This window comes from Phallusia mammillata, chromosome 7 (assembly GCF_965637545.1).
Source record: "Phallusia mammillata chromosome 7, kaPhaMamm4.hap1.1, whole genome shotgun sequence".
Taxonomy (NCBI): domain Eukaryota; kingdom Metazoa; phylum Chordata; class Ascidiacea; order Phlebobranchia; family Ascidiidae; genus Phallusia; species Phallusia mammillata.
In genome coordinates this window covers 17,186,267-17,212,629 of record NC_137258.1, presented here as the reverse complement: position 1 = coordinate 17,212,629, position 26,363 = coordinate 17,186,267, and the positions used below count along the sequence as shown (strand labels likewise).

The 26,363-nt window shown below is 38.5% G+C and overlaps 2 protein-coding genes across 3 annotated transcripts; both read left to right on the top strand.

Annotated features, from left to right (window-relative positions):
* Positions 1 to 1,202: 1,202 nt before the first annotated feature.
* On the top strand, positions 1,203 to 13,807 carry LOC145238211 (R-spondin-2-like). 2 transcript variants are annotated; one of them, XM_080101304.1, is made up of 5 exons: positions 1,203 to 2,124; positions 7,319 to 7,519; positions 9,337 to 9,489; positions 10,061 to 10,228; positions 10,715 to 13,807. In XM_080101304.1, exons 1-5 carry the CDS (start codon positions 1,965 to 1,967, stop codon positions 10,801 to 10,803), a joined length of 771 nt encoding a protein of 256 aa, XP_079957430.1. In that variant the 5' UTR covers positions 1,203 to 1,964; the 3' UTR covers positions 10,804 to 13,807. The 2 variants fall into 2 exon arrangements, with proteins under 2 accessions (XP_079957430.1, XP_079957431.1); XM_080101305.1 differs by lacking the exon at positions 1,203 to 2,124 and adding an exon at positions 3,382 to 5,816.
* A 4,710-nt stretch (positions 13,808 to 18,517) lies between these two features.
* Positions 18,518 to 25,443, top strand: LOC145238953 (transmembrane protein 144-like). The gene is made up of 12 exons (XM_080102244.1): positions 18,518 to 18,692; positions 19,088 to 19,156; positions 19,331 to 19,429; positions 19,528 to 19,632; positions 19,863 to 19,980; positions 20,303 to 20,383; positions 21,116 to 21,212; positions 21,641 to 21,729; positions 22,023 to 22,120; positions 22,456 to 22,550; positions 22,772 to 22,948; positions 23,827 to 25,443. The coding sequence occupies exons 1-12, from the start codon at positions 18,632 to 18,634 to the stop codon at positions 23,908 to 23,910; spliced, it is 1,173 nt and encodes a 390-aa protein (XP_079958370.1). The 5' UTR covers positions 18,518 to 18,631; the 3' UTR covers positions 23,911 to 25,443.
* Positions 25,444 to 26,363: the final 920 nt, after the last annotated feature.

Genomic DNA, 26,363 nt, shown 5'->3' with positions numbered 1-26,363 from the left:
GTTGATTTAAGGCAGCCGTGATCAAACAAGGTATGTTGGTGTTGGATTGAAGGGCCATTGTCGCATGACAACGAGTTGAAGGCGGCATCGTCACAAGCTATAGAAAATACTGACCACGAGGGTAGGTGCGATCCATAGCGCAAACAGAATCCACTATTCTTGAATTACTTTGTAGCAAAATTATGGGCCAAGTGCAAGGCGCTTTTGTATTGTCTATCTCGACAGTTATTCTAAGGCGTGCGCATTCCATAGTCAAGTTTTTATAGCACATTTTGTCCGCGTATCGCTTGGTTAAAGAGAACATTTTTCCTTAAAAAAACTTCTGAAGTTTTTCTAAGCCCGTTTGTGTTGTTTTGAAAAAGAAATAAATACAGCCGCTCAGCTAGGTAATGAAACCACTCATGTATAGCAAACCTCGTTGGAGTATCATCGCATCTATAAAAGTTTGCACTCAGTTTGTAAACCGAACTATTCACATTTTTGCGGCTTTCTGATTATTCCAAGTCGCGCGAATCCCAAATCCTTCAAAGTTCCACCACACCTCGTCCGTATATCAACGGATCGTAGATCAGTGGCAAATGCGGCTTACTTCGAAAGCGCGATCGCATGATCTTGAGTTTGGCATTGACAAACATGAGCCACGATCGAAGCTATAACTTTCACTGCGGCCCGGGATCGACTTAACTCAGTTCGCCAGCCCAGCCTGTGCCTCTCGTCAGTTTTGCAAATAAGAATGGGTACAAGTAACCGCGGGGTAATCAATCCCCAGCGTGCCGTGCGACTTCACGATGTTTACTCGAGACAAATATAAGCTAGGGCAATATCAGGGCATTTAAGTAACATATAGCGTAACAGAATGAAATGAATGGCATTGGAATTCGGGCTACTAAAAGCCTTGTTTTGCTTGGCGTTTTGTCAATCTTGCGCAATCCTTTTTCATCAGTGATCACTCTCATAAGGGTTGCAAATCAGCATGTGGACACAATGTCTTTGCTTTATTTGTTCTGTCTGGCCCACCCCTGATCGAACACATAAATTCTTAATAAACATATGACAACTTGGCCTCCGCTTTCGTAAAATGAAGTGGATTAGTATATGGTAATATCAATTCACTATTATTTCATACATAATATTTTGACGAGTTTATTTTTTTTAATGTAATTTTCTTTGAGAAAACCTGACCGAAATCCGAAGGTATGTCTTGGTAAATTGTGTAAAAATGCGAACTAGAGATTAGTTCTTACAAAAACGTTTAAAGTTTGACCCGTTTTGCCTCATTACACCGAAATTAGGAGCTGAAAATCTAATTAAAACCGAAACAAGTATTTAGGGTTGCCGCTAATAGTAGGTACTCGTACAGACCGTAATTCCCTTGCACAAAAACTTTTTCAAAGCGAATCAGTCGTGTTGCTGCTAGATCGAATGTTTTAAATCCAACAGGCGAGGCGTGGGACAGATGCAGAAAGCTAAGTTGGAAGACGTAAACATATTTAGTGTGTACCAGAGAAAAAGGTAACTAATTTGTATCCCTTTTTTGTGTACTGTGTCAGAAAAAAGTTCAGTCAGGATGAAAGGCTCAGAACTGATCTAAAAAATTTTATTTCAGTTCATTGTCCTTTTAACTTTTGTTGACCTGCGTACGTAAAAATAATTCTCTTTTGGGGTTTCGAGATTATACTTTGAAGAGTAAGGACCAGATAGATAGCTATATTAAGGTTTTTTTGTGTCAATGTTTGATTAGAGTATTGGTATACCACTGTAGCCTGTGTAAGGAGTGTGTGACCGTTTTAAATATTCTGCATATCTTTTTTGCCTTTGTTTAGTCTACTTTCAACATGTGCACCTGTCGCGTAGCGCTAAACCTATCCCACTGTTGTCTTGCAAGCAATTAGGCAACGTACCTGCCCTGAAGGCTCAAGCATGTGTGTGACAAAACCGGGTGATTATGTGTACTTGATGGTAACATGCCCAAGCTTAAGTCGTCGCTGTTTGCTATGCTGGTGATCGCCGTCAAACGAGGAGACCTCTGCTACATCATCAGCCTTTGCTACGTCGTTTTCGCTCTGATGGCCGCGTTTTGCCTGGACTGCAACCGAGTTCTCGTGCATCCTCGGAACCGAAGAGGTGAGCGACCTAAACAATGTTACTAATCCCTTTATTGAAGCTCGTTTACTTTGAGGATCAAGAGTAGTTATCCTTGCTTGGAGAGGTAAGTGGACCACCTCACTGGTGCTGATAAGTGACCCGTGGCCGTTTGAAGGCCAACTGAGCCGTAAGAAACGCTTGGCAACACGTCAAGTCCAACTGGTCGCTGTTTTACGTGCATTGGCATGTGAGAGTGCACATTACTCGCAAAGCCATGTAAATACCACACTGCGCAAATGATGGCATTCATTTACCGTGTCAACTTAACTAGCGTCTGTTCTGTTTGTTACGGGCAATTACAAACGCATTTTAAGTGTACATATCGACAAAAATCCCCCGAAATGGTTGCTTTTCGAAGAATTTTTTGACGCAACGTAACGAAAGGTTTATTTCGCGCGCCATTAGTGTCCAACTGGAAAATGAATTGTAGCAAAACTGAGGAAACAATATCTGCATGACAACAATTTTACTCAGAATTTACTGTTGAATTTTTTGTTCTTAACAGGTTGTAGTCATACTTAAGAAATGTAAAGCACTTTCAATGTCATGGTGTAGATTTCGTGCTAAATTCCATGGTGGCTTTTGTTGATTTCGCTAATTCAATTTCGTTTAACCTTTACCAAAAACCATAACTTGCGTTCCTTATGTTATATGATCGATGAACTTATCCCACGGACTTTATGCAATTCTCACTCCGGTGTAGTGGCCTGTGTGTATATGCACAAGCACCAGCGGCCTGTTGTGCCCTCGTAAATTAGCGTGTCGGGCATTGTGGTGTTGAGTTGCGCTGCATGTTGAGGAACTGGAATGTGTTTAGGTTTGAAAAAACGCAACGCTGAAACATTAGACATCAACCCTTTCACATGTGGTATCTTAATCTTCATTGCCAACGTTTAACGAGGCTTCAAAACGCTTGTAAAGCAAGTCAGGGTTCAAGTACGTTACAGGTTTCCCTTGAACTCAGGCCTCTGTGTACTTACTCTTATCTTGTTTCAATCGGCATCGCCGCCAAGGCACTACATCGATGATTAAACTTAAAACGCATGCGACAGAAAACCCGATACCTTTCCAGTTATTCTACCCTTCAATGGTTGGCATTGTGGCTTGTTTGGTCCAAAAAATGATCCCTGTGGAACTCCACTTTGGGATCTTTTTACCCTAACCTGGAACCCTTTTTCATTGCACGGCCGTGGTAACATGAAAGTTGTTGCCATTAGCGTGGGTCGCGACCCCGGCGGCTGTGACAAGGGAAAGCGTCATTTGGGGGGCGGCGAATCGAAGGTGGAATGCGGCCTTTGATCATCAACAGGTGACATCGCCCTAACAATTGCAAGCACCGTGCGCTGTCCCAGACACGGCAAAGTGAAAACGAAAGTCGGAGTACCGGATGTCAAGCTCTCATGCTTGGGAACATCTCCCGAAAGGCTACATTTTTCCCCAATTGAAAATGCTGTCACAGAAATCAACAACGCCTCAAACGGGAACGTGCCCAAGTCGAGTGGTCGGCCACGTTTCTGCCTCTCGCCCGTTGAAAAGCTTCACACAAATCGTCTTTGACACACGTTTATTTCGACTGGGTCTCGCGCCGTCGCCGATAGAACTTCTAACACATAAGGGCTCCTTTTTTGTGGACTTTCAGCGTCGCGATTTGTTATTATTGCACCTCTCTGACTGCTGGAAGCCCGTCTTATCGTCCACTGTCGGATGGGATTCTTGTCGCGGTGAGGCTGCGTCGTGAGGACAGCAAGGCTTTGATCGTGTCTTAGGTTTCGCGACATCGAGGATCGCTAGCACGGTGTTATGCAGGCACGAGTATTGTTACCTTATCCGGTTATGCAGATAAACTGCGCGTACTTTGTAGTGGCTGTAAGGAACGTCGGCGGCCTGTGCTACGACAGGAACCCGATGCGGAACCGGATCGTTTCAACGCAAATAATTGATTTGACGCATCACGGAGGCACGAGGAGCATTTATGCAGGGTTTTTGAGCCGAAACAATGCGGATTAGACGCGCTTTGACGGTTCGTGAGCACGCTGGAAGCGATGGGAGCCAAACACCGGATTAACCAATCGCCTTCGATTCGCGCCGCCAATCACTTATGACGTATGCCGCGGCGTTCGACACAAGTTCGCTGCGCGTTCCAGTTTCCCATGACGGCGGAAAAATCATCCCGGTCGCGACAACTGGAGCGCGCGAAACTTGCTCGATTATTGCGTCAGTGCTTGTCACAAACAAAAGACAATGAATTAGTGGAAAACAAGTGGGCCGCGTCGCAACTTTGACCCGGCGCTGTCGGTTTTGATTTAGCGGCATTTTAGAACAGAAAACCGCGCGCGCTTGTCGCTTGTCATCGCATCTCGGCGGCTCCAGGGTCGGAAGTGTCGCGACTTTCCGACGTTTATTTAATAACAGCGCGAGTCGCAATGCATTATTCATCAGCTATATTGATTCGAAGGCGAAAATTGGCGCAATTACGGCCTCTTTGCGGCGCTAATGCCCCAGCACGCTGTAATTTCATCCCATAATGGAGTGAGACAAAAGTTGTCCGCTTTGTTAGGGAATGCAGGCCGTAGCACGCGCGTCTTGGCAATTTGTTTGCGGTTAAAGAGCACCACTTGCAATTTTGTTGTCGGTTCGCTGAAGCAGGTCACAATCGATTGGCTTAAAATACAAATAGAAACTTGATTTATCCAAATTTCCTCGTGTCTGAAATAAGCATCAACTGTGGTGTAATTGCGAAAAGCACCTCTTGGCATAACTTAAAGGCTGCATATATTTTGAATTAAATTTCTCAGAATAAGATGTTTAAGTTACCTTGCGTATATTTGTTTATTAAGTGATAAAACAGAAAGTCCGTGAAGTTTTGAGAAGAAAGCGCAAAGTTTGGTTTTGTCCAGGGGCATCTCATGACATTTGTTTTTCAATTTTAAAGTAATAAATCGGAACCCAATTTGGCTGTATCTGCGACAGTGTATTACGCTATTTTGTAGGGGTTTTCGATATCTATATCTTGACAGATTCAAATCAATACAAACTGCCGATCTTTTGATTTTCTGGTTTTGCTCTACTTTTTTGAAGCGGTCCTTCTTTCATCATCGAGCACAGGTTACAGGTTGCACCCAAACTTGACACGCATTTTACCGCAAAAATGGTAAAAAAGCCCCGCGCGAGAACCGCATCAGTCAAGATCTTGAATGCTGTTAAAAGCGAAGTTGCGGCAAACAAAGGCCAAACTAAGATACCATTTTGATAGCAGTTTCGGCGAAGACCCACAACCTTATCACAAAAAAACTCTAATGGCAAGCTGGCTGTTGATAACCTAATGGAATGAAACCAGGGCAAACGCCACAACAGCAATGTGCGAACTTCCCCCTTGCATTGCTCCACCAGCGGCGCGGCGTTATTCGATTCTGTTTTCGGCGTTTGCAGTCATTTACGTACCTTTTACTGCGTTTCTTATCGCAGCAGGCGCCAGCGATAAGGTTCAAATTTAGACAAATTTTTGCGTGTATCGATGACGTACAGTGGCGCGAGCATGACGTGTCGACTGGTTGTCGAGATTTTGACTCTGCTCGGTCTGCTGATGCTCAGCTGGGGCCGACACTACGCCCTCCGGCGGATACCACGCTCCGGGCCGACAATAATTTCAAGACATCGTCTTCGTTTTCGAGGTACTCGAAGCATCACAAACGTACCTTTACCTAAACGTTCTTTCGTTCGCTGCAATGCAAAAACAGTTTTGCAAGGGAATGTCAGAATTATATTTCTTAAGTGTGGGGACAGTTCTGACTTAAAGTCTGTATTTAAAGGTCACCGCAGGATTGGACTATTCGGCATGCAATTGCGTAACCCATGTAAATGTAAAGTAGACCCCCTCGCCCATTTTTTTTGTATTTTGTAAGATAATCGAGTCACGAAACCTATCACAGACATATCTAAGTCTTCGGAGCCTAAATAAAAAATTTGAAGCCCCTTTTTCTTAGCGCGGCATCATACATTTTTCCATGCATGCATTATGCACGGAGACAGAGGATATACGTTTTCAAACCGCGTCGGCTTTTTCGCGCCCTGGGGTTAACCGCACAAGCCAGGTGCACGCGGGATGGTTATTATCGCGCTTAAACCTCCCTAACCCCGGAAAGATAATCCACAGTTAAGATGCGCAGGTGCAACTTAGCTGTGACAAGATCAACACTTGTCACGCCTCTTATACAAAAGAGCGTAATGGCGGTAGAAAAACGTGTTTTGCAACAACCGCTTAACGCCAAACACAATGCGCATTTGTTTTTATGTTGTGATTTGATCGATAATTGCACCTATTTTGAACATTCCTACGTGTGCACCTGACCGAGTCGTGCTTCTTCATGACGCCAGCGCGCGTCGCACATGTATGACGTCACTATATATCGGTTGCCATGGCATTTATGCAATTGCACCACCCAGGGCTTCCGTATTACTTTGTTGGAAATATCTTAAAAGAGACAAAGTTTGTTGAGATTTCCGTGTCATTAGGCTTGCGGCCACTTCTGTTGTGCCTTTGGTCTCACCTTTTTGTTTCCGCCTACTTGAAGAGAATACAAAGCCTGGCAGCTTGTTTTGGTATCAAGTTGCTAATGACCGCATTTGTGGTGGGTTTCGCTCCAACACTTGCGGTAATTGCACGATTGAAACGCGTTACTTAGTACTAAAAGCGGCGAACTACTGTCTTATGTTTAGCAGCTTGATGCTAGAAAGTCCGCCAGGTGACAATATGCAAAACAAACTTCGGGGAATTAGGAACGCGATACTCATGCGAGCTTTTTGTCGGTTTTATTTTCTAATGTTACTTAAAAACATTGCTTATTTTTTGCTAATGTGCATAACATTGCTAATGTGTATATTAAAAGGGAAATGTCTGATTTGACATGAACGGTTCACGAAAATGGATTTTTTTACTGGTAATGTGGTTCGCTGGCGGATCAAATTGCACGTATCATTATACATTGTGTGAAAAGACGAGCAAATAAAAATTATTATGCGGGTTTAACAAACGACACTTTCGACTTACTGTTTTTTTCGTTCGTGGCGTTATGAATAGCTTTATGCCCCTTCCTTATCCCCATGTATTTGTACAAATAGTTGCATTAGGTCCAATTGCATTCGGCAAAGTTTTAATCTTCTGTTTTGCTCACAGGCACGTCGGGACCCGCCTTTGTATGTGGGAACTCATGCGACAAGTGTCCCGATCAACCGAACGGATGTACTTCCTGTGACCAAGATTCGGCGAAATCATACCTCCACCTCGACCAGCAATCACAACGCAGCTACTGCGTTCACCACTGCCCGGACGGTCACTACAATCACCGTTCAAAAGCTGAGGTTGACAGCTGTAAAGGTAAGACGAACAAAAAAATCTCTGCTTTGGTAATTTTTTTTACTTTAGTGACTTAGGATGTGTAATAGATATTGTGATAATACTGACCATTAATATTGAGAAATTCAGTAATAATTTCTTGAAGCGGTTTTTTTGTCTTTTTTCTCATTTTTTCCTGTCTGATGTTTTTGATTCTTTGGCTCTTTGGGGAAGAAAGATTTGTTTAAACTAATAAATATTTCGACACATAATAGATATGAGTCTAAAGTTATGCATTGCAACAGTTTTACTCAGTTGACCAATCGACTGAGCAACTGGCCTCAAAAAACGATTTGGGTCAGATTTCAAATTTTGGTCAGCCATGTCGCTTTGTGGCTCTGCTCTGACAGCAGCGACACTTTGGGCGAACTATTATGGACAATTAGATTTTAGGAAGCAACCTTAAAATAGATTACATGGAAAAACAGAAAAATAATCAGCTATCAAAATAGTTTGGGCATTTTTCATGTATAAATGCCGTTAACTCAAGATAAAATATAGCTACCACAAATTTTCGTGTTGCTATATACGCCAAAAAAGAGCATTAAACGTTTATATCAGTCTTTTTAACTCGATAAATATCACGAGGCCCAGCGCATCTTAAGCATGAACATATTTTCTCAACACTTTTTCGACCAACATAAATCCACTGATCCTATGTTGTTGTAACCCCTACACATTTTTTGGGTTGTAGGCCTACTGGTATCAGATTACTGTCAAAATCTCCCAAAAGATTTTTAGATTTTGGAAAACCCAATTTTTCCCAAACTCATGGCCTGAAGATTACATTTCATTTTTTAATTATTTTGTCCCGGAGATTACATTGAACAAATTTTCTGGTATTATTTTTAGCCAGTATTTCAGCTGGCCACATGATAATAACATGCCATGCGTCTATTCTTATACTCAGTGCTCCATTTTGGTTTGTTATGGGAACTTTAAATAGGTTCGTGCCATATTTGGTTTGACCTCTCTTCTCAGTTTATCTAGTGGAAAATCTTCAAGCTTAAGGTAAAAGGCCACATACACTGCAAATGTTTGTACAACTTGACTCGTACTACATTGTTTAACGATCCGGCATAGCATTACGGCATATTATGACATTCTGTTGCTATGTTTCAAAACAGCATAAATCAACTTGCCAGAAAAGGTTTCGATTCCTTAAGACACGTCACCGACCGTGACGTCAACAAGTCAAGGTCAATGCCCGTCCAAAGGTTAACAGGTCAAAAAGTTCACTACGCCTATCTGATCTAAAAAAACTGGCGCATGCAGCAACACGTAAATTTGGCCTATTTTAAATCAAACAGTCGTTTCATTTTTTCTGCACGATTAACCTTTAAAGACTGAAAAATGCGAAAATGGGAGAATAAATGAACGTTCTCCTCCAATTTGCTTCTGTGGATTTTATTGATATGTTAAAAATACTGTACATGCTTTTGTCAAGACCCTATTCAAAAACAAACTAATTTGCACCGAAATGTCACATGACAACTTGCCGGGTTCATCAACTATATAGTGTTTTAGAAACATTTGTCAGACATAAAATGCATGTTAAAAGGAAAATTTTGAATTGCTCAAACGCACATACATTTAAAAGAATGCATTGTTTCTGGTGTTTTAAACCAGATGCATTTTGTTTTTATTTGTACGAAAAAATGCAATTTCAAACATTTAGCTCCCCGTTGTCAAAAAACGTCCACATCAAAAGAAATACCCATACCCAGATCAAAATGACGTCATAATTTTTACGAAATGACGTCACGTTTTTGAATCGGTCACGTGTTTTTTCTTTGCAGCTTGCGGGGAGGGATGTCGTACTTGTGATTCACGGAGCACATGCAACACCTGCATGGACAACTACTATTATTATAATCGTGCTTGCTACAGTCGCTGCCCCAGTCATACAAGGTTCTGTCGAAGTAATAATACCTGCATTGAAGTTAAGAAAAGTAAGCTTGTTTTCATCTTAATATGTAAACGTGAATTTAAAAAGAACCTTTTGTTACCTATACCAACGCTGGAAAATGTCTTCCTATTTTGTCAGTGTCTGTAATACTGTCTAGGTTTTTTTAGGAATAGTTTTCATGGTTTTTAAACTTGGCCTTGAAAGCAAATATTAAGATCAAAGCTAAAGAATAAATTTTCAGATGTCGTTAGAAATAGTAAATTTTACCTTAGTATGAACATCTTGCCATCATTGTTCTTACAAAAGCTTTGTTTTTGGCCACTGCTCATTATGTTTGTTATATCTCGCAAAAATTAAGGTAATTTTCTCAGACTAACTCCTTATTCCAGGCCAGCCATATATAATCAATAATAATTATTCAGCCATAGATTAACAATAAAATGAAATTGATATTGTTTGAAAAATAACGTTTTTTGCGTACGTTGACAATATGTGAAGTGATGATTTTCCTTGGCGGGACGGATTTGGCCTGCTGGCTGAAAGCTGTCAAGCCCTGACGTACTGGGAATTGTTGTGTTGATAAGCAGACTTATATGATGATCTCTTTTTTGCAGAGAAATGCAGTAATCCATGCTGTGTTGAATATAATGAATGTATGTCGGGATTAATATGCGCCAAGAAAAGAGAAAAACGAAAAATCAAAAAAACTTGCAAGAAGATGAGAAAAAAATGCAAAAATCGCCAAAAATCGAAAAGACTAAAGTCTCCTTTAAGATGCAGAAGTAAGCAAAAATGTTACACAACATTTTTAAGTTTATTTACTAACGTGTTGCATGCTGATTTCGGATGACATAGACGTTTAAAATTTATAGAGCTCTTCTGGCAATTGTTTCGCTCTATAAGTTGACAGTAACAGCTTATATATAGATGTTTATAATTGATCCCGATTTTCATACACTTGAAATAAATTTTAGAAATAACTAACCGGTCACTTTGCCTTTTTTCAATGAAGTTATGTTGGAATAAAAAAGTAAGTTAATTCAAGTTCTTGGAAAAAGATTTGACTTGGTGTTATGGGTAGCATTTAGTTATGAGTAGGAACCTCAGTTTAGAGTGAAAACAAAATAAATAGGAGGGGTGTTGTAATATAATAAGAACGTTTACTTAAAAAATAAACAATATATCAGAAAAACAAGGGTCAACGCAAGTAAAGACTGGAGCCTTAAAAACGTCCTTTCATGAATTTGTCTATGTAACTTTATCTTCAGATCGACCAAAGTGCAGAAATCGGGGTTTCAGAAAACCGACCAGGAATCCCAGCTCGAGCCACCCAAACGTTCACAACATATCAAACTGAACAGGACTCATGCAGTTAGGGGCTCTGCGGATGCCGTCTGTACCTCTCTGACCGCTGCAACCGCAGTGGGTCAATTTATTCGGCCACGCGGGCAAAATCTCAGCAAAGAGCTTCGGACGCGAAGTTGAAAGGTCAAAGGTCGTGAACTGGAACATTGAAAACCTCGGTTTCACAAGATGAACATCTAAAGCACACCAATACGGCTAACATGGATTAACACCAAAAAAACCTTGTTCTACAAACTCCATTGACTGTAAAGCCATGGATTACTTTTTAGGAGCCACTCCTCGTTCGGGCACCCCTGCACAGCGCCACGAAGTGGTTGTCAAGGTGACTTTCGATTTGCCATTATTGCTTCTCTGTATATTTTACACGTCGAGTCATTTCGCCGCAATAGTTCAGGCGCGCGAGCGAAAAAAAGCGACGGTCCTGTATTTTCAAGCGTCATGTTTTATCTGTGAATCGCCTATTTATTTATGTTCTCGCTTCTGATCTTACACATGCTGGTAGCACGTGCAGCAAACAGCACAAGACTATCATGCCAAACACTATTTGCATTTGTGATGCTAAATGAAGTGTGTCCAAGTTGAAACTAGTACGCCCAGCCTAAATGACGAAATTGGCTTGAAACTGTTTATTAAATGTAATCACTAATCACTAAATAAATGCGCACTCGATTTGGTAAAAAAATTCGATGATTTTTATGCAGTAACATAATACCATACGTGATCATTCATAATCCATTGCAAAAATAATAATTGGCTTATTTGTTTTTTAAATTGGCTGATAAGAGGTATACTGGCCATCGTTAGTTCCTTATTCAAATAGAATAAAATGTACCAGTATTGCTTTTTCTCCGGAACCGGTAACGAAAAAATTGTTTAAAAAGCAAAACTTTTTAAAAAAACAAGTAGGGACGTGATTGCATGTGCGTGCTTGTTGGACCAGTTTCCTACCTTCCCGCTGTTTGTGTTGAGTCTGAGCGTCGACTTGACACAGGCTCCATCGTGATGTGCCCGTAGCGCGGCGCCGATTCAACCCAGAAACGGATCGTGTTGTGAATGGGACGGAAATTTCGCTACAAGCATTTCAACTTTCGTGTTTTCAAAACAAGTAAAGCAAACGCAATTGTTTGCGAGTGACGGAGCTATAAGAACCCGGTTTTAAGCGCTCCGTAAGGATTTACTTCCAAATGTCTGCAAACAACAGTAAAGTTATGGTAATTTGAAGGAATTGAAAAGTTGGTATTTTCCCATTTTCGCAAAATTCAACCTTCATAAATTCAAATGTATTTTCAAATTCTTATCTATTATTTCTAACTGAGTGATAAAAGCGCGTCTTTAATGGGCAAGGTGCAATGTTGCCGATTTGCTTGTTTTGTCTGCCAGCCAAATGGACAAACTTTTTGATGTCTAATTCCCAAATTGGTCATCAACTGCAATCCAAGCAATTAACATGTCAAGCCTTAAATATTTCAACGCACAAAATCCCCTAGACTTCTACTCCAGTGGCAAACACCCTTTCCTGAGTACTCTGAATACACGACGCACACCCTTCAACTACGTACAACAGTAAATGGACGCCGCGTGGTTCCTGGCGGATTCAAGCACTTTGATGTTGTTTCGACAAAGCGCACGGGATCTGGGGTTTGTGTCACTGCGAAATCGCGTGACAAACCAAGTGAGCATTTCAAGGCGAAAGTGTCACGTTTGAAAAACACGCGTCGCATCACAGCCAGGAAATCACGACCCCGAGTCAGTCGCCGCTCCAACGAAAACAAGCCTACGAAAATAGACCTTCGGGCAACCAGGCCTAGCTTGTTGGGGGTAATGCCGCTTGCGTAATTGCGGGGACTTAAGCACGGCGCTGCGTACACAAGGCGACCGGCACAGCAAAGCCCAAAATACTCATCAGCAAAAACAAGGCTTAAGAGCCTTAGCGACAGAATTCTAAATTTAACGTGAACCACAGGATGTTTAAATCAATGCCTGTAGTCCACGATCTGCAAAAACATTTTGGAAAATTAGAATTTCAGCGAATTGCAACAGATTTCTTGATAAAAACAGGCTTTTGAAACGTGTGCAGCTTGGGTACGTAGTTCTTTACTATATAATTGAGTGTTATGCCATTAAATAGACTTGTAAATGCAGATTCCGTTAAATAATGAAAAAAATTCAAGTTAAAGCAAGTGATTTTCCTTTGTTGTTCCCAGACATTGCATGCAAAATGAGTGCTGCAATCTAGGTTTGTCGGTTAAAAGTCATCGCCCTCGCTCGTACAGCTATAAAATCACAGCACTCTTTTGTTGCGGCTGAAGAAATAAGCCGTTTGCGGTTGCGTTTCGTAATCGGCTTAACAGACAGATGCACAGGCGTGGGAGCCTCTCCTTCTTGGAATACAATATCGTGCCTCAGACGAGGTGGTCCAACTGTCCACGTCATGCTGTCATCGGGACGTGATTCTCATCGAAACAGCGCCGGAAAGTGACGGGTTCGCCTCAGTGGATCACCCACCCCGCCCCCGCTAGCCCCAGTCAACTCAATCGGTGACTCAATTAATCCGTTGCCCCGGCCCCAAGGGTGGATTCGCATTTGACGAATGACGCGACAGGCATTTTACGCGACGCCGACGCGCCAACGCGGGAATTTGATGATTTTGCGAGATACGATAATCGGCAAGATAAGCGATCCAACAGCGCATTCTTCCCTTGCTACACGTTGTTTGCTGGCGCGTGCGCACTCACTCAGCAAGATCGTATCCCCCTTGCTTGCGCGATTCGATACTGTATCGTACTGCTGATGTTGTGACCGTAGTTGCACCGTTTTTCATGCAAATTTTCACATCGCCTTATAAAGTGGTGTTGATTTTAGACGCTTGGGGGCGGAACTATCGTTCTTCTCCGCCTCTCCGATCTTTGTCCCTTTTATCTTTTTTGTTTTCATGTTTTTTTACTTATTGTTTTCAGTTTTTATTTTTGTTCAAGAACACAGAAATTGAATTATTATGCGTCGTCTTGTCTTATAGAGTTACAGGCCAGGGTTTTTTTTAAGGTTTGGTTTGGGTGACCGCTAAGTAGTGTTAAAAGACCGCAAGTGTTTCATTGAAATACCAAAAACTGTAGTTGTAGTTGCAAGTCCAAATTTTGGGAAACCGCTGGAGAAATTTGTGGGACCGTTTCGGTCCCCCAAAACACCTTAAAAAAAAACACTGGACTTACAGGCATGCCGAAGTTTACAAATAACAGACATCTAAACCAGTGACCTAGCATAGCACCCTTGCTTCAACAAAAACAAAAAAAGTCGAATAGCAAAGATAGAAAAAAATCGATTTAAACCTTAAATTTTTTGGAATTAACAAAGTAATTGCAGCTTCGCTTACCGAGTTTTTAAACTCCGGACGTCGGTGCATTTATCATTCACAAAGTTTAAATTCAGGGGATCGTTCGACAATCAAAACTATAAATAATTAATATTTGAAAACTACGTTGAAAAGGATGATCATCTTGAATGAATTTAGTGCTCTCACAAGCAGGTCTAAAAATCACCACGGGGCAAAGTTTGTCCATTCCCCGGATATGACTTCAAAAACGTGACCCAAAATACGTCACGACTTCTCGGAAACGGCCCCTACGGCAAGTTAGAGGCGAAAAACCCGTGACAATTAGCCTGGAGGTAGCGGTGTGGTGACCTCGTCGCTACCTTGCCGCTTGTGTTTTTCCAATTTGAGCTCAACGCAGCGACAAAAACAAACTAAAGGCACCTCTAGTCGAGCGCTGCTGCAGCATTGTTTTACAAAGCGAAGCCGTGTTGACGCTTTGGATTTCGGCTGCGCTCTGCATGGAAGGAATTCTTTGCTGGGTTCAAACCAGTACGAGTTTGTTGCCTAATATTGCGATTGCGACCGCGATTAAAGGTACTAAATGACGGCGAAGACCGCGCAGTAAACCTAGAGATGCTATTTCGTAAACATGAACAAGAAGGATTAAATATTTACCGAGTTAAAAGGTAAAAACATCACTAAAACAGAAAATTTATCCAAACTAAACGCGACAGCTTTGCTACATGTTTATTGTTTTTTTGGCGGTAAGATAAAGTGATTGCGTTAGAGATTATGCTGGTGCATGCGAAAACTTGCAAAAGAATTGTGCGGCAAATATACAGTGAATAAACTGAGGACTTGTATAAACTTACATTTGGCGGCCCAAAATTTCAATACATTCTAGTCCCTTATGACAGCAAGTTCAAGTAAGAGCATGTTTCATGTAAATAATTTATTGCATTTATCCTTCATTGAACCACACAATTGTAACTTGTTCAGAAACAAAGACCGCAAGGAGAAACGCTATTTACGAACTACAAAAGGTACAGTTCATAATTTTGTAGTTACATACCTATAGTACCGAACCCCAAAAAACTCACAATGCCCTGTTTTGTGCACATGAATTCTGTAAATTAATGGACACGCAGTAAACTTTTGAAAGTTTACATTAATTAAAAATATCCATATTACTATAAAAACCCGCGCTTGCAAAATTGGTGCCTAAGGAAAAAGAATATGCCTATACCTACTTTCTCGAAAGCTCGATTTTTCGCTTCCAGCAGACCCAGCTTGCTAAATGCAGAGGCGCAACACAATCCATTATTTAAGACGTTTACCATACGGTTGCCAATGTGATATACGACCATCCATCATTTTGTCATGTGTTGTCACTTAATACAGATAATTCTGTTTCAAATATTGTGTATTCTCCGTATACGTATTAAGTTATGGTTTAGTTTTGCAGAATTGTGCAATATGAGGCGCTGTGTTTATGCAATTCCATGTTTTGTAATTTAGGCAATTTTTTTAATAAATGTGTTGTGTTTTGTCCATAAAAGTACAAAAAGCACATGCATAGCCATAGCAATTAGTAATAATCACAAAAACTGTTTTCAAACTTGAGTCAAACTAGAGTCTCTCAGGCCAAGGTAGTAAATCTTGTTGATTAGGATTATACCAGCGTTGCCAACAGAATTCGTTCGTAGCACTGGAAATTATCGTTTCATATGTCATGTTTGGCATATCAGATGTTTTACCCAACAAGGTCCAAAAAAGCAGAATTCGGTTGGAATTAAACTGGCGTCAAAAACAACATTCCTCTGTAGCCCTCGCAATTACCATTCTAAGCGATTTTCAGTGCACCAGCGTGTCACCATATTTGGTGCACCATCTCTTGTTTACAGTTGGGAAAAAGCATTTTGGACTTGTCGCTCGGTCCCTGCTTCCCACGGGTTGCATCCAAATTTTCCGAGAAGTGAGATCGACAAAAACGATGGATTGGCGACTATACAAACCGCCCAAATTGTCTTGAACCACGATACGCTAGAACACCAACCGCACTTAACAGCTAATGCTGCCAAACCGTGTAAAACGAAGCAAATGACAACAGTACGAAATGCAAATGATTTTGCTTGCCTGGGGGTGCGACAAACTAAGTAAAAATCACTCAGTATGCGTAAATAGTAAGTGTCTTAAACATTCTTATATTGTAAATATTTGAAAATGTAGGTTATAGTTATGTGGTATACATAATGTGCAATACACGTATGCTTTTTGACCACCCACCGTTATAAGTTTATTGTATGACTAAGGCGCACCGCAGTTTCCACAAGACAAGTGTACATATTGCAATAAAGTAGGCTTTCACCAATCGCGTTTTTTTTACAGCATTCCTTCCTATAAACGCGTGTATTCTAGGTATATTGATATATTAATGGGGTCTATCACTAGATTTACATAAGAATGTGACATTTTGGATTGCTTAGCCTGATTCGTGCGTCGGGAAAAAGACAATAGCGGCCATTTTCATAGAATAGTTGCTTTTGCCCAAAGGAATGCCACTTAATAACCCGATTTGCATGTTACATATTTCTATCACCGCAACTAAAAAGTTCACGGAACAAAACTATTCCAGTATTCGCTACCGTAAATAAACTATTAACACAAATTTGGTATTACCAGTAACAGGAGTCTTCTGTGTTTTACGGCAAACAACATTACAAATTCGGCGACAAATCAAAACACATGTGTGACCTGGCAGCTTAGAGTTCGTACAACGCAGGGCGACGTTAGTGCAAACATTGTGATAAGGTCAAGGTTGCAATAACCTCATAGATGAAGTTTTCACTCAACACAACCGCTCTCAGCGACGTCGGCTTTCGGTAAAGACAACGAAACGCTTCAACAAGTGTAAATTCTACTCATTTAAACATTTGCTGCGAAGTCGTTTGTTTACAAATACATTATTATGTGGAAAACTTCCCACTAAAGTGTAAAACATATGCCCGTTTTAGAAAAGAGCAATCTCTTAAATGTTAAACAATATTAGTTTAGTATATTTCTAAGCTATTTTTTGGAAATGAGAACAAAGTATTTTTTGGTTTAATTTAAATTTGCATACCATAACGCTTCTGCCAGCCAAACGTCTTTACGTGCCGAGTCCTTAAGGTCAGTGACCCTGAAGCATAAGCTCCTTAGGCTTCTAAACATCTTTTAGTGGCCTGTGAGTAGATCAGGTCTGCTGTTGTGGCACAAAGGTCAATTCTGCCGAGTGACACCTTGGGTTCGGAATTTTTCACAGTCCTGTTAGGTCGCCATGAAATTCAGTTCTTCTCGGTGGACTGATAGTGTCCTTTTCGATGCATTTATCAGGCGATCAACGCTTTTCTCATTGTGCTGGAAACGTGCGGTGGTTTCTCCGCAATGAAAACGGAACGCGATGTATGCTAGGAGAAATGGGTAGGCGTCACTTGCAAAGAAAAAACGTGGCAAAGATAGGTGACATATCTGTAAACCAGAACACATTTTCTGTTTGTGTGTTTTCACAAGATGATTCTTGGCACCAAATAAAGTACCGTGCCCGATTTTTACTTTACCCTCTTAAGCAGGTTTCTGTGAAAATTTGACATTTGTGTTTTTCCTGCAAACCATTTAGAAAAGCAATAAAATACGCTAGGCAAACATTTTTAAAGAAATGAAACAAAAATTATATGTTGTATATCATGTATACCTGTAGGCCTAATTGTCGACCTTTAGGGCAGTTGAACCAACTAAGCCATAAAACTATGCGATTTGTGAGTTTCCAATGGTCTTGTAATTTCTGCTTCTTCCAAACCCACAAATATGCCCTACTGAAACAAAACAGACTAATTCTGCAGCCGAACGATTTCCACTCGAATAACTTTAACAAACAAATACGCTCCGAATCACGCAATTTTTGTTTGACGAAGGAATCACTGGGGCCAATGCCCTAATTCCGCAGACGAAATCGGAAAGGTTTCAACAGTTTCACTCACCCGGCAAATTTGTGGTAGCTGCGGGGTTTACAGAAAACAAATCAATACAAAATGCGCGGAGTATGCACATTATTGTTCCCCCAGTGGTTAATTGACGCACGGACTTGTCGCAATGTGTAAATGTAATTGTTTCAAAGCAATGTCCACCTTATAGATAGGCACAAAAAACCGACCGAATGACCGAATAAGCTGCATAAGTGATAAAAATGATAGGGTATGTATTTACTCTTGTAGTATTTTAAATAATAAAAAAAAAACTATGTTTGTTTATTGTGTCCTGTTTTTTGTTGTTTTTGACGCAATGGTGACGTCGTACGTGTGGTGCCTGCAATGGTTTCGTAAAAGTTTTGCTTTACGCATGGCTGCATTTCAAGAAAACACACAACACAGCACAGAAGTAGCAGTGCTATTACTTTGCATTTGTTTGTGCTTTGCAGTTTTGTTTTCTGCTTAAACGACAGATCGATTTGAACAAGCGATAATAGAAGAGCAATATGTTAAGACGAGTTGCTGTTTTATTGTTTGTTGCCTGTCTGTTGTCTTCTGCACGTGCAGGTAAGTTTTTGTGTTGCAATTTCTCACAATGTTTGTAAGTTTTTAGTTTTCGCTTAAAATTGACTGTTCACAACGGTCTTGCTTCCAGTTCAAGCTCATATTCATTAAAAATTTGTAACATTTTTTGTGGCAAGAACAAATTTTTCTTTTGTGGCAAAAATTGGTAAATTGTGCAGCGTTTTTTTTTCTGTTATGGTACTTTGCTTCAGTGCTGTCCTGGTATATTTTATAAAAACTATAGGTATAAGTATAAGATCAAAGCCCACTATCTAACGCCCAAACTAATGCATGTAAAAATAAAATCTATGCTTAACTGTTAAAATGCAATCTAAAGAACCAAAAGATAGATTTAGGATGGATGTTATATAAATCTATCATTTGTGTAAATGGTTTAGACTCCATCAAGTTGAGATTTGGGACAACAGCTACACCTCAAGTTCATAATGAAACCACTGCTCAACCAGGTAAACAGAAGTAGGATAAAACTTTAAAATTGTGTTCAACATGTTTATCATCATTTTACATTGTATTCACACTAAAGTAAGAATTGATTAAATTTATCAATAATTGACAATAAATACGAAAAGGTAAAAAAATGTAAACAAAATGTAAATAAAGGTTGAAATAAATCATTATAGATGCAGCTTCCAGCTGGCAAGGTTATGTTGGAGCTGTAATTGCAATATTATTGTTCGGAAGCAACTTTGTGCCAGTAAAGAAGTTTGAAACTGGAGACGGTGAGTTGAAATATACAATAGATTGAACAAATACAAACGTCTCCTGATATCTTGATACTTACTTATACAAACTTACATTTCTTATTGCTAATTTTCAGGAATTTTCTTTCAATGGGTTTTATGTACAGCAATATGGATATCAGGCCTTGTCACAAATTGTATTCAGAATTTTCCAACTTTCTATCCCTTGGCAATGCTTGGAGGTGTGTACCATTGGTGTATTATATAGTCCATTTGCGTAATATTACTGACAATTCAAGTTCATTTGCAAGAAAAAACTTGACAAATTCAAGTTGTTATTAACTGGATTTATGTGTCCATCAACCTTTGACTACTGTTAAAATAGTTGTTAGACCCAACTGTTCACAAATATTTGTTTGTATTTATTGTTGAGATGAGGCACAATTAAGATCTAATAAAACACTTTTTGCAGGTTTTCTCTGGGCAACAGGAAATGTGTGTGTTGTTCCCATTATTAAAACAATCGGTCTTGGGTTAGGAATGTTGATATGGGGATCATTTAATCTTTTATCGGGATGGGCAAGTGGCAGGTGATTTATTGATATTGATCTAAAAGTGTTTTAGATGGAATGCATTTTACCAAAGCTTGTATGTTTTGCAGAATGTATTGTAGTGTAGTTAGACAGAAACATTTTTTGCCATATCTGAAATGTAGTTTTTTATTGGACCATGTGAACATAAATATAAAAACATACAAAGTAACACAAAATTGTTCTGTTTGCAACAGAAATTATGTTAATGTAGGCAATGCTTGGGCATGACAGTTTAAAAAATAGGTCATTTGACAAATTAAGATTGTGCAAAATTTTACATATGGTATATAAGAAATGTAACCATTCCTTTCTGTTTTAGATTTGGATGGTTTGGTCTTGATCCTCAAACACCCAATAACCTGCTATACAATGATTTGGCAATTGCTTTTGCAATGATAAGGTAAATACAGCCCAGTTGGTTAATTAGTAACAAATGACATTCTTGTGTGTGTGTGCATTTTAGTCCAATTGCAATCATGCATATGTACTGAAACAGTTGTTGAGAGCACACAAACTGCAGAATCACATGCCAATAACTGAGATGATTCAGCATTTTAATATGGTTTGCAAAACATAATTTTAGATGACTTATAATTAATTTTTCCTGATGATGCATGTCTGCATGGTGATTTTTTGCTTTTTAAACATTATGCAACAATCCTTACAACAATAAAAGGAAATTTGTTTAAGTGATGTTTGCAATGATGTTTTTCTGCATTATTTTAAAATGCGTACTTATGCATGTGTAAATCATAGTATGCCAGGCCTATTAAAGACATGTACCAAATCAGCTGGTCTCCCCAAGCATTCCTATATGACAAGGCACAGGCTTAAGCATGTGCATTATAAATAACAAAATCAAAACGACAATTGTTCACTGCATAAATCTGAAGGATATATGAAACAAAAAAATGCAACATACTGCTTTTTATCTGTTAATTGCACAGTTGTGAACATGAATTGCACTTTTTTAAGGATATTGACTGACTTGTTTAAACATACTGAAATCTGCAGGTTTTTGTCTGCATTTAATATGTTTAAGAATTAAGAATAATTATATTTAAGTTTTTAGCCTTCAGTTAAAAATAAGTTTTTGTTTGCACTAAGTTTAATTTTGCATTGATTTATGCAGTGCTGTATGTTGGGTGTTTGTAAAATCAGATGTTAGCAACACACAGACATCGTCAGTTCTGCTTGTGAAAGAAGAAGATGCCCAACCTGTAATTCAAGTAAGTGAAATTCTGTGTCTTCTTGCAGGGGATTTGGTTTTATGTTGGTTAAAAGTGAACCAAGGCAACCCCTTCAAAAACTTTATGAAGATCGGTACATTTACACAAGAGTCATACATGAGGTATTGTATTCATACTAGATTAACAAGGGTTGTAAATATTGTTGTAACAGAAACTTGCCAACATTAGCCAACACAAAATGCAAGCCGACCCTTACATCTCTACAGTTGTTTTAAAAGTATAAATTAACCAGGGTTAAATCTGATTTGTTTGTTTTTTCATTTTTGTTGAATCACAAAAAAGAAACTTTTCCTAACATTGTCATTATTTACTAAGAAGCCAAATCATTTGTCCCATACAATGTGTGGTTGCCTAAAAAAACATTGTTGAAAAGAAAATGTTTGTAATAATTTAAATGTTGAAAATAGAATGAAGATGATGAATCAGTGGAAGAAGAAGCAGAAGTGTTAGAATTGTCGTGGGTGGATCGGTTATCTACTCTTCAAAGACGAGTCATGTAAAGTTGATTGTTGTGTATTTGTGTAGTGTTAGCTGCCCCAAATTTTGTTTGTAATCTTGTGCTGCCCTTAGAAGGCTTAATAGCAGGATGTCAGAAAAGAACGTCGTTTACAAAATATTCAATCTGTTATTATGCAGCTGGTCTTTCTATGAAACCAACCTGTGTGTTTATACAAACAAAAGCAGTGAACATATTCATAAAAATGTGATTGCAACCATCTTCCTCAACACATAATTGTACAATTTTGTATTTTTTACTTTATCTGAAATATTTTATTTGTTATTTTACAGTGGGTGTGTACTATCAGTCTTCTCTGGTACCTTATATGGACTCAGTTTCACTCCAGTGATATATATCAAAAACAATTATCACGGAGCATCTCAAACAGGTAGAATTAATCTGAATTGGGAACTTACATTAACTTACTTCCTCCCTGGGTGGAAGTGTAGGAAATGATCCCAATATGTTCAAGTGTAAACAATCGTGGGTTCAGAAGTAACTTCATGATAAAGAGAACAGCCAAACAAATTGAATTCTTACATTACATGTAAACTTCAAATGATTTGTTATCATTCTTATCACCAAACATGCTTTCACAAGCAAATGTCCATTTGATAAAATGATTGCATTTTCTTCTTTTCTTCTGGCAATTCTCATTACTATTAACCTAAACAAAAGTGTTCTTTGTTTGGGTAAATAATATCACACACATATGTATTTTAGACATTGACTACGTCTTTGCACATTTCTGTGGTATTTTTACAACTAGCACAGTCTACCTCGTTATTTATTCCATCATCAAAAAGAATAAGCCCCAGGTAAGTGAACACTACCAATGCTCAATGTTAAAATGGAGGTTCTTGTTGTACTTGATTTGTGCTTGTAATTTATGGACTGGTTTCAATCACCAGTGTTGGGTTGTCTAAATTAAATCTACTAAACTACCTTTTCCAAACACACTTAACAAGTTTTACAAATACTGTTGCACTTAGGACCCCAAAGTGATCCATGTTTGTACATTTGTTTTTTATGTTTTTAGTTGTATCCCTCCATAGTATTGCCTGGCATAGTGTCTGGAGCGATGTGGGCGATTGCAGACATTGGATGGTTTGTAGCAAACAATTACCTTAGTGAGGCAGTCAGTTTTCCTATTGTCACCACTGGTCCAGGGATAGTGGCTTCTTTGTGGGGTGTCATAGTCTTCAGAGAAGTCAAGGTAAACATTAATTCTGTTGTTTACAGATAAACAAAATTTGGAAATGATACATTGTGTAATGGTGTTGAAATATACCTTCTTTTTGACCAATTTCAATTTTAAACATATGTCAAAATATTTTATTGATTTACCTACGATAAAAGCATTTTACATAAACTGTATGTTTATTATTGGGATGCCGACTAACTATCACATTGCTCTTCATATAAACACAGACTTGCATATGGCGGTGTTCGACTGTTTAAGTTTAACTCGTCTTTCTGATCCGGTATGCTGTGGCCAAAGATAATATCACATTTTATTATCACAAAAATTATTCTGATACTTGATTTTAATGTAAGACAAAAATAGTTGGCAGATTCTGAACATAAAATTTGTGAAAACACGAGTGTGAAAACAACAGGAACATTGCCACAACAAACAATTCAATATAACTCTCTTAGTTGGATTAGCTTACCACAAACCAAAAGAATATGCATCGTAATTGTTTATCGAATTTGGGTTCAACTTTAGTGATGCAGACTTTAGATAAGATTGCTTCTTCAACGCGGAAAGTGCATTAAAACCGACCACAAAGTACTTGCGACTGTTTGTGTTAATTAAACTTTCATTTGTTGTTTGGGACCTATGGTTTCTCCATGTGGTTTTACACCTAATCAGCAAACTTACGCATTTTCCAAAGGGCACTGCCATGTTTTTACAAATCACAACACTTTGGGCTTAAGTTATCCAATACGTAAAGCATTTTTAGATTAAAATAATTCTTATTGCTTAAAAAATTAATGCTTGTTGTGAAATGCAAATTTGTATTTGTACATTTATAGGCATTTCTTCCATATTAGCTGCAAATAAATTGTTTTATTTTGTGTATTTTGCAGGGATTAAGAAACTTTCTAATCATGGGATTTGCATACACTTTTACAATCACTGGAGCGATTCTGGCCGGATTTTCAAAAGCCTAACATACTATTGCATTTCACTTTAAGTTTAAGTTGATTTTCTTTTTACGTGCAATATCGTAATAAAAATAGTTGTTTTTATAATCCCATAAATAAACAATTTTTTGTCACTGTATCTTCAGGCAGTATTTCGTTTTTTGGGGGACATATTGCTTGGTACTTCGTCAACGAGCTACCCGGTTCAGTTAACTGTTGTCAGCATGCAAATGTCCACTGCATGACATGACCATTATTTTAGTAAACATCCGATACACTTTAAATATTTTTGGTTATTGCATCAATCGGTGTTTCGATGAACTTATTTGGTTGTTACACGATGAACTTACAAATTTAGGTTGTTTTGTTTGTTGGAGAATATAGTAAAAACAGGATATTTTAGCTTTTAAGAAACAAACGCATGAAGTGTGAACTCCCAGTTTAAAATAAGTTATGTCACGATATCTATGAATTTGGCGCGCTAATCAATTCTCTGACTACAGAAAAAAAATGTATGCGCCGACTGAATGTAAAAAAGTAAAATTTAATCAGCGTAGGTTTAACGCATTGTTTTCATTAAAATGGTACCTTCATTGTAAGCTAAAAGCAACTTTGAGTAACTACTAACTTCTTGCTGTTTTGTTACAAACGGAAATATGAGATACGCAACATGATTGGTATACCTACTGAAGCGATGCATCATCCAAGCATCAAAATGTCACTATTTTAGAGTGGAAATATTCTAATATCCTTGCCTTATACATTAGCATTTTATGAATCTGATGACCAAAATTGTATTCTGCTTGGGGAGGCACAGCAGCTCTTTTAAAAAAAAATGTGGCATAGAATAAAAGCACAGAAATTAAATTGTCGAGTGTGTAAACAACAGGAACATTGCCACAACAGACATTTCAATATAACTCTCTTAGTTGGATTAACTTGCCACAAACCAAAAGAATATGCATCGTAATTGTTTCTCCAGTTTGGGTTCAACTTGAGTGATGAAGACTTTAGATAAGATTGCTTCTTCGACGCAGAGAGTGCATTATAACCGACCACAAAGTACTTGCGACTGTTTGTGTTAATTAAACTTTCGTTTGTTGTTTGGGACCTATGGTTTCTCCATGTGGTTTTACACCTAATCAGCAAACTTACGCATTTTCCAAAGGGCACTGCCATGTTTTTACAAATCACAACACTTTGGGCTTAAGTTATCCAATACGTAAAGCATTTTTAGATTAAAATAATTCTTATTGCTTAAAAAATTAATGCTTGTTGTGAAATGCAAATTTGTATTTGTACATTTATAGGCATTTCTTCCATATTAGCTGCAAATAAATTGTTTTATTTTGTGTATTTTGCAGGGATTAAGAAACTTTCTAATCATGGGATTTGCATACACTTTTACAATCACTGGAGCGATTCTGGCCGGATTTTCAAAAGCCTAACATACTATTGCATTTCACTTTAAGTTTAAGTTGATTTTCTTTTTACGTGCAATATCGTAATAAAAATAGTTGTTTTTATAATCCCATAAATAAACAATTTTTTGTCACTGTATCTTCAGGCAGTATTTCGTTTTTGGGGGGACTTATTGCTTGGTACTTCGTCAACGAGCTACCCGGTTCAGTTAACTGTTGTCAGCATGTAAATGTCCACTGCATGACATGACCATTATTTTAGTAAACATCCGATACACTTTAAATATTTTTGGTTATTGCATCAATCGGTGTTTCGATGAACTTATTTGTTAAATGTGGTTGTTGTAATTATTATGTTACTGGTTTATATGCAACAACTACATTTAGCCGAAAACTACGTCTGCATGAGTTTGCAAAAATTTTTTGACATTTTAACCAGTGCTGGTGTCACAGAAACCTTAAAATGTACACAAACAAATTTAGGTTGTTTTGTTTGTTGGAGAATATAGTAAAAACAGGATATTTTAGCTTTTAAGAAAGAAACGCATGAAGTGTGAACTACCAGTTTAAAATAAGTTATGCCACGATATCTATGAATTTGGCGCGCTAATCAACTTTTGAGTCTCTGATAATTCTATTCTCTGACTACAGAAAAAAAAATTATGCGCCGACTGAACGTAAAAAAGTAAAATTTAAGCAGCGTAGGTTTAACGCATTGTTTCATAAAAATTGTTTTCATTAAAATGGTACCTTCATTGTAAGCTAAAAGCAACTTTGAGTAACTACTAACTTCTTGATGTTTTGTTACAAATGGAAATATGAGATACGCAACATGATTGGTATACCTACTGAAGCGATGCATCATCCAAGCATCAAAATGTCACTATTTTAGAGTGGAAATATTCTACTATCCTTGCCTTATACATTAGCATTTTATGAATCTGATGACCAAAACTAACGCATCAATTATTATCAATTACTGTCCAAAAGTACATTGTGTGCATTGTGCAGAACCTTTTTAAAACCACATGGAATACTGGTTGATTGACCACAGATTAA

What these genes read in the sequence shown, in the direction of transcription:
- LOC145238211 (XM_080101304.1), top strand. Translation starts at nt 1,965, where the DNA reads ATGCCCAAGCTTAAGTCGTCGCTGTTTGCTATGCTGGTGATCGCCGTC. An exon ending in TGAGGTTGACAGCTGTAAAG is followed by an intron (nt 7,520 to 9,336) that starts GTAAGACGAACA and finishes TTTTCTTTGCAG; the next exon opens with CTTGCGGGGAGGGATGTCGT. An exon ending in GTCTCCTTTAAGATGCAGAA is followed by an intron (nt 10,229 to 10,714) that starts GTAAGCAAAAAT and finishes CTTTATCTTCAG; the next exon opens with ATCGACCAAAGTGCAGAAAT.
- LOC145238953 (XM_080102244.1), top strand. Translation starts at nt 18,632, where the DNA reads ATGTTAAGACGAGTTGCTGTTTTATTGTTTGTTGCCTGTCTGTTGTCT. An exon ending in GTTGTCTTCTGCACGTGCAG is followed by an intron (nt 18,693 to 19,087) that starts GTAAGTTTTTGT and finishes TAAATGGTTTAG; the next exon opens with ACTCCATCAAGTTGAGATTT. An exon ending in ATGCCCAACCTGTAATTCAA is followed by an intron (nt 21,213 to 21,640) that starts GTAAGTGAAATT and finishes TGTTGAAAATAG; the next exon opens with AATGAAGATGATGAATCAGT.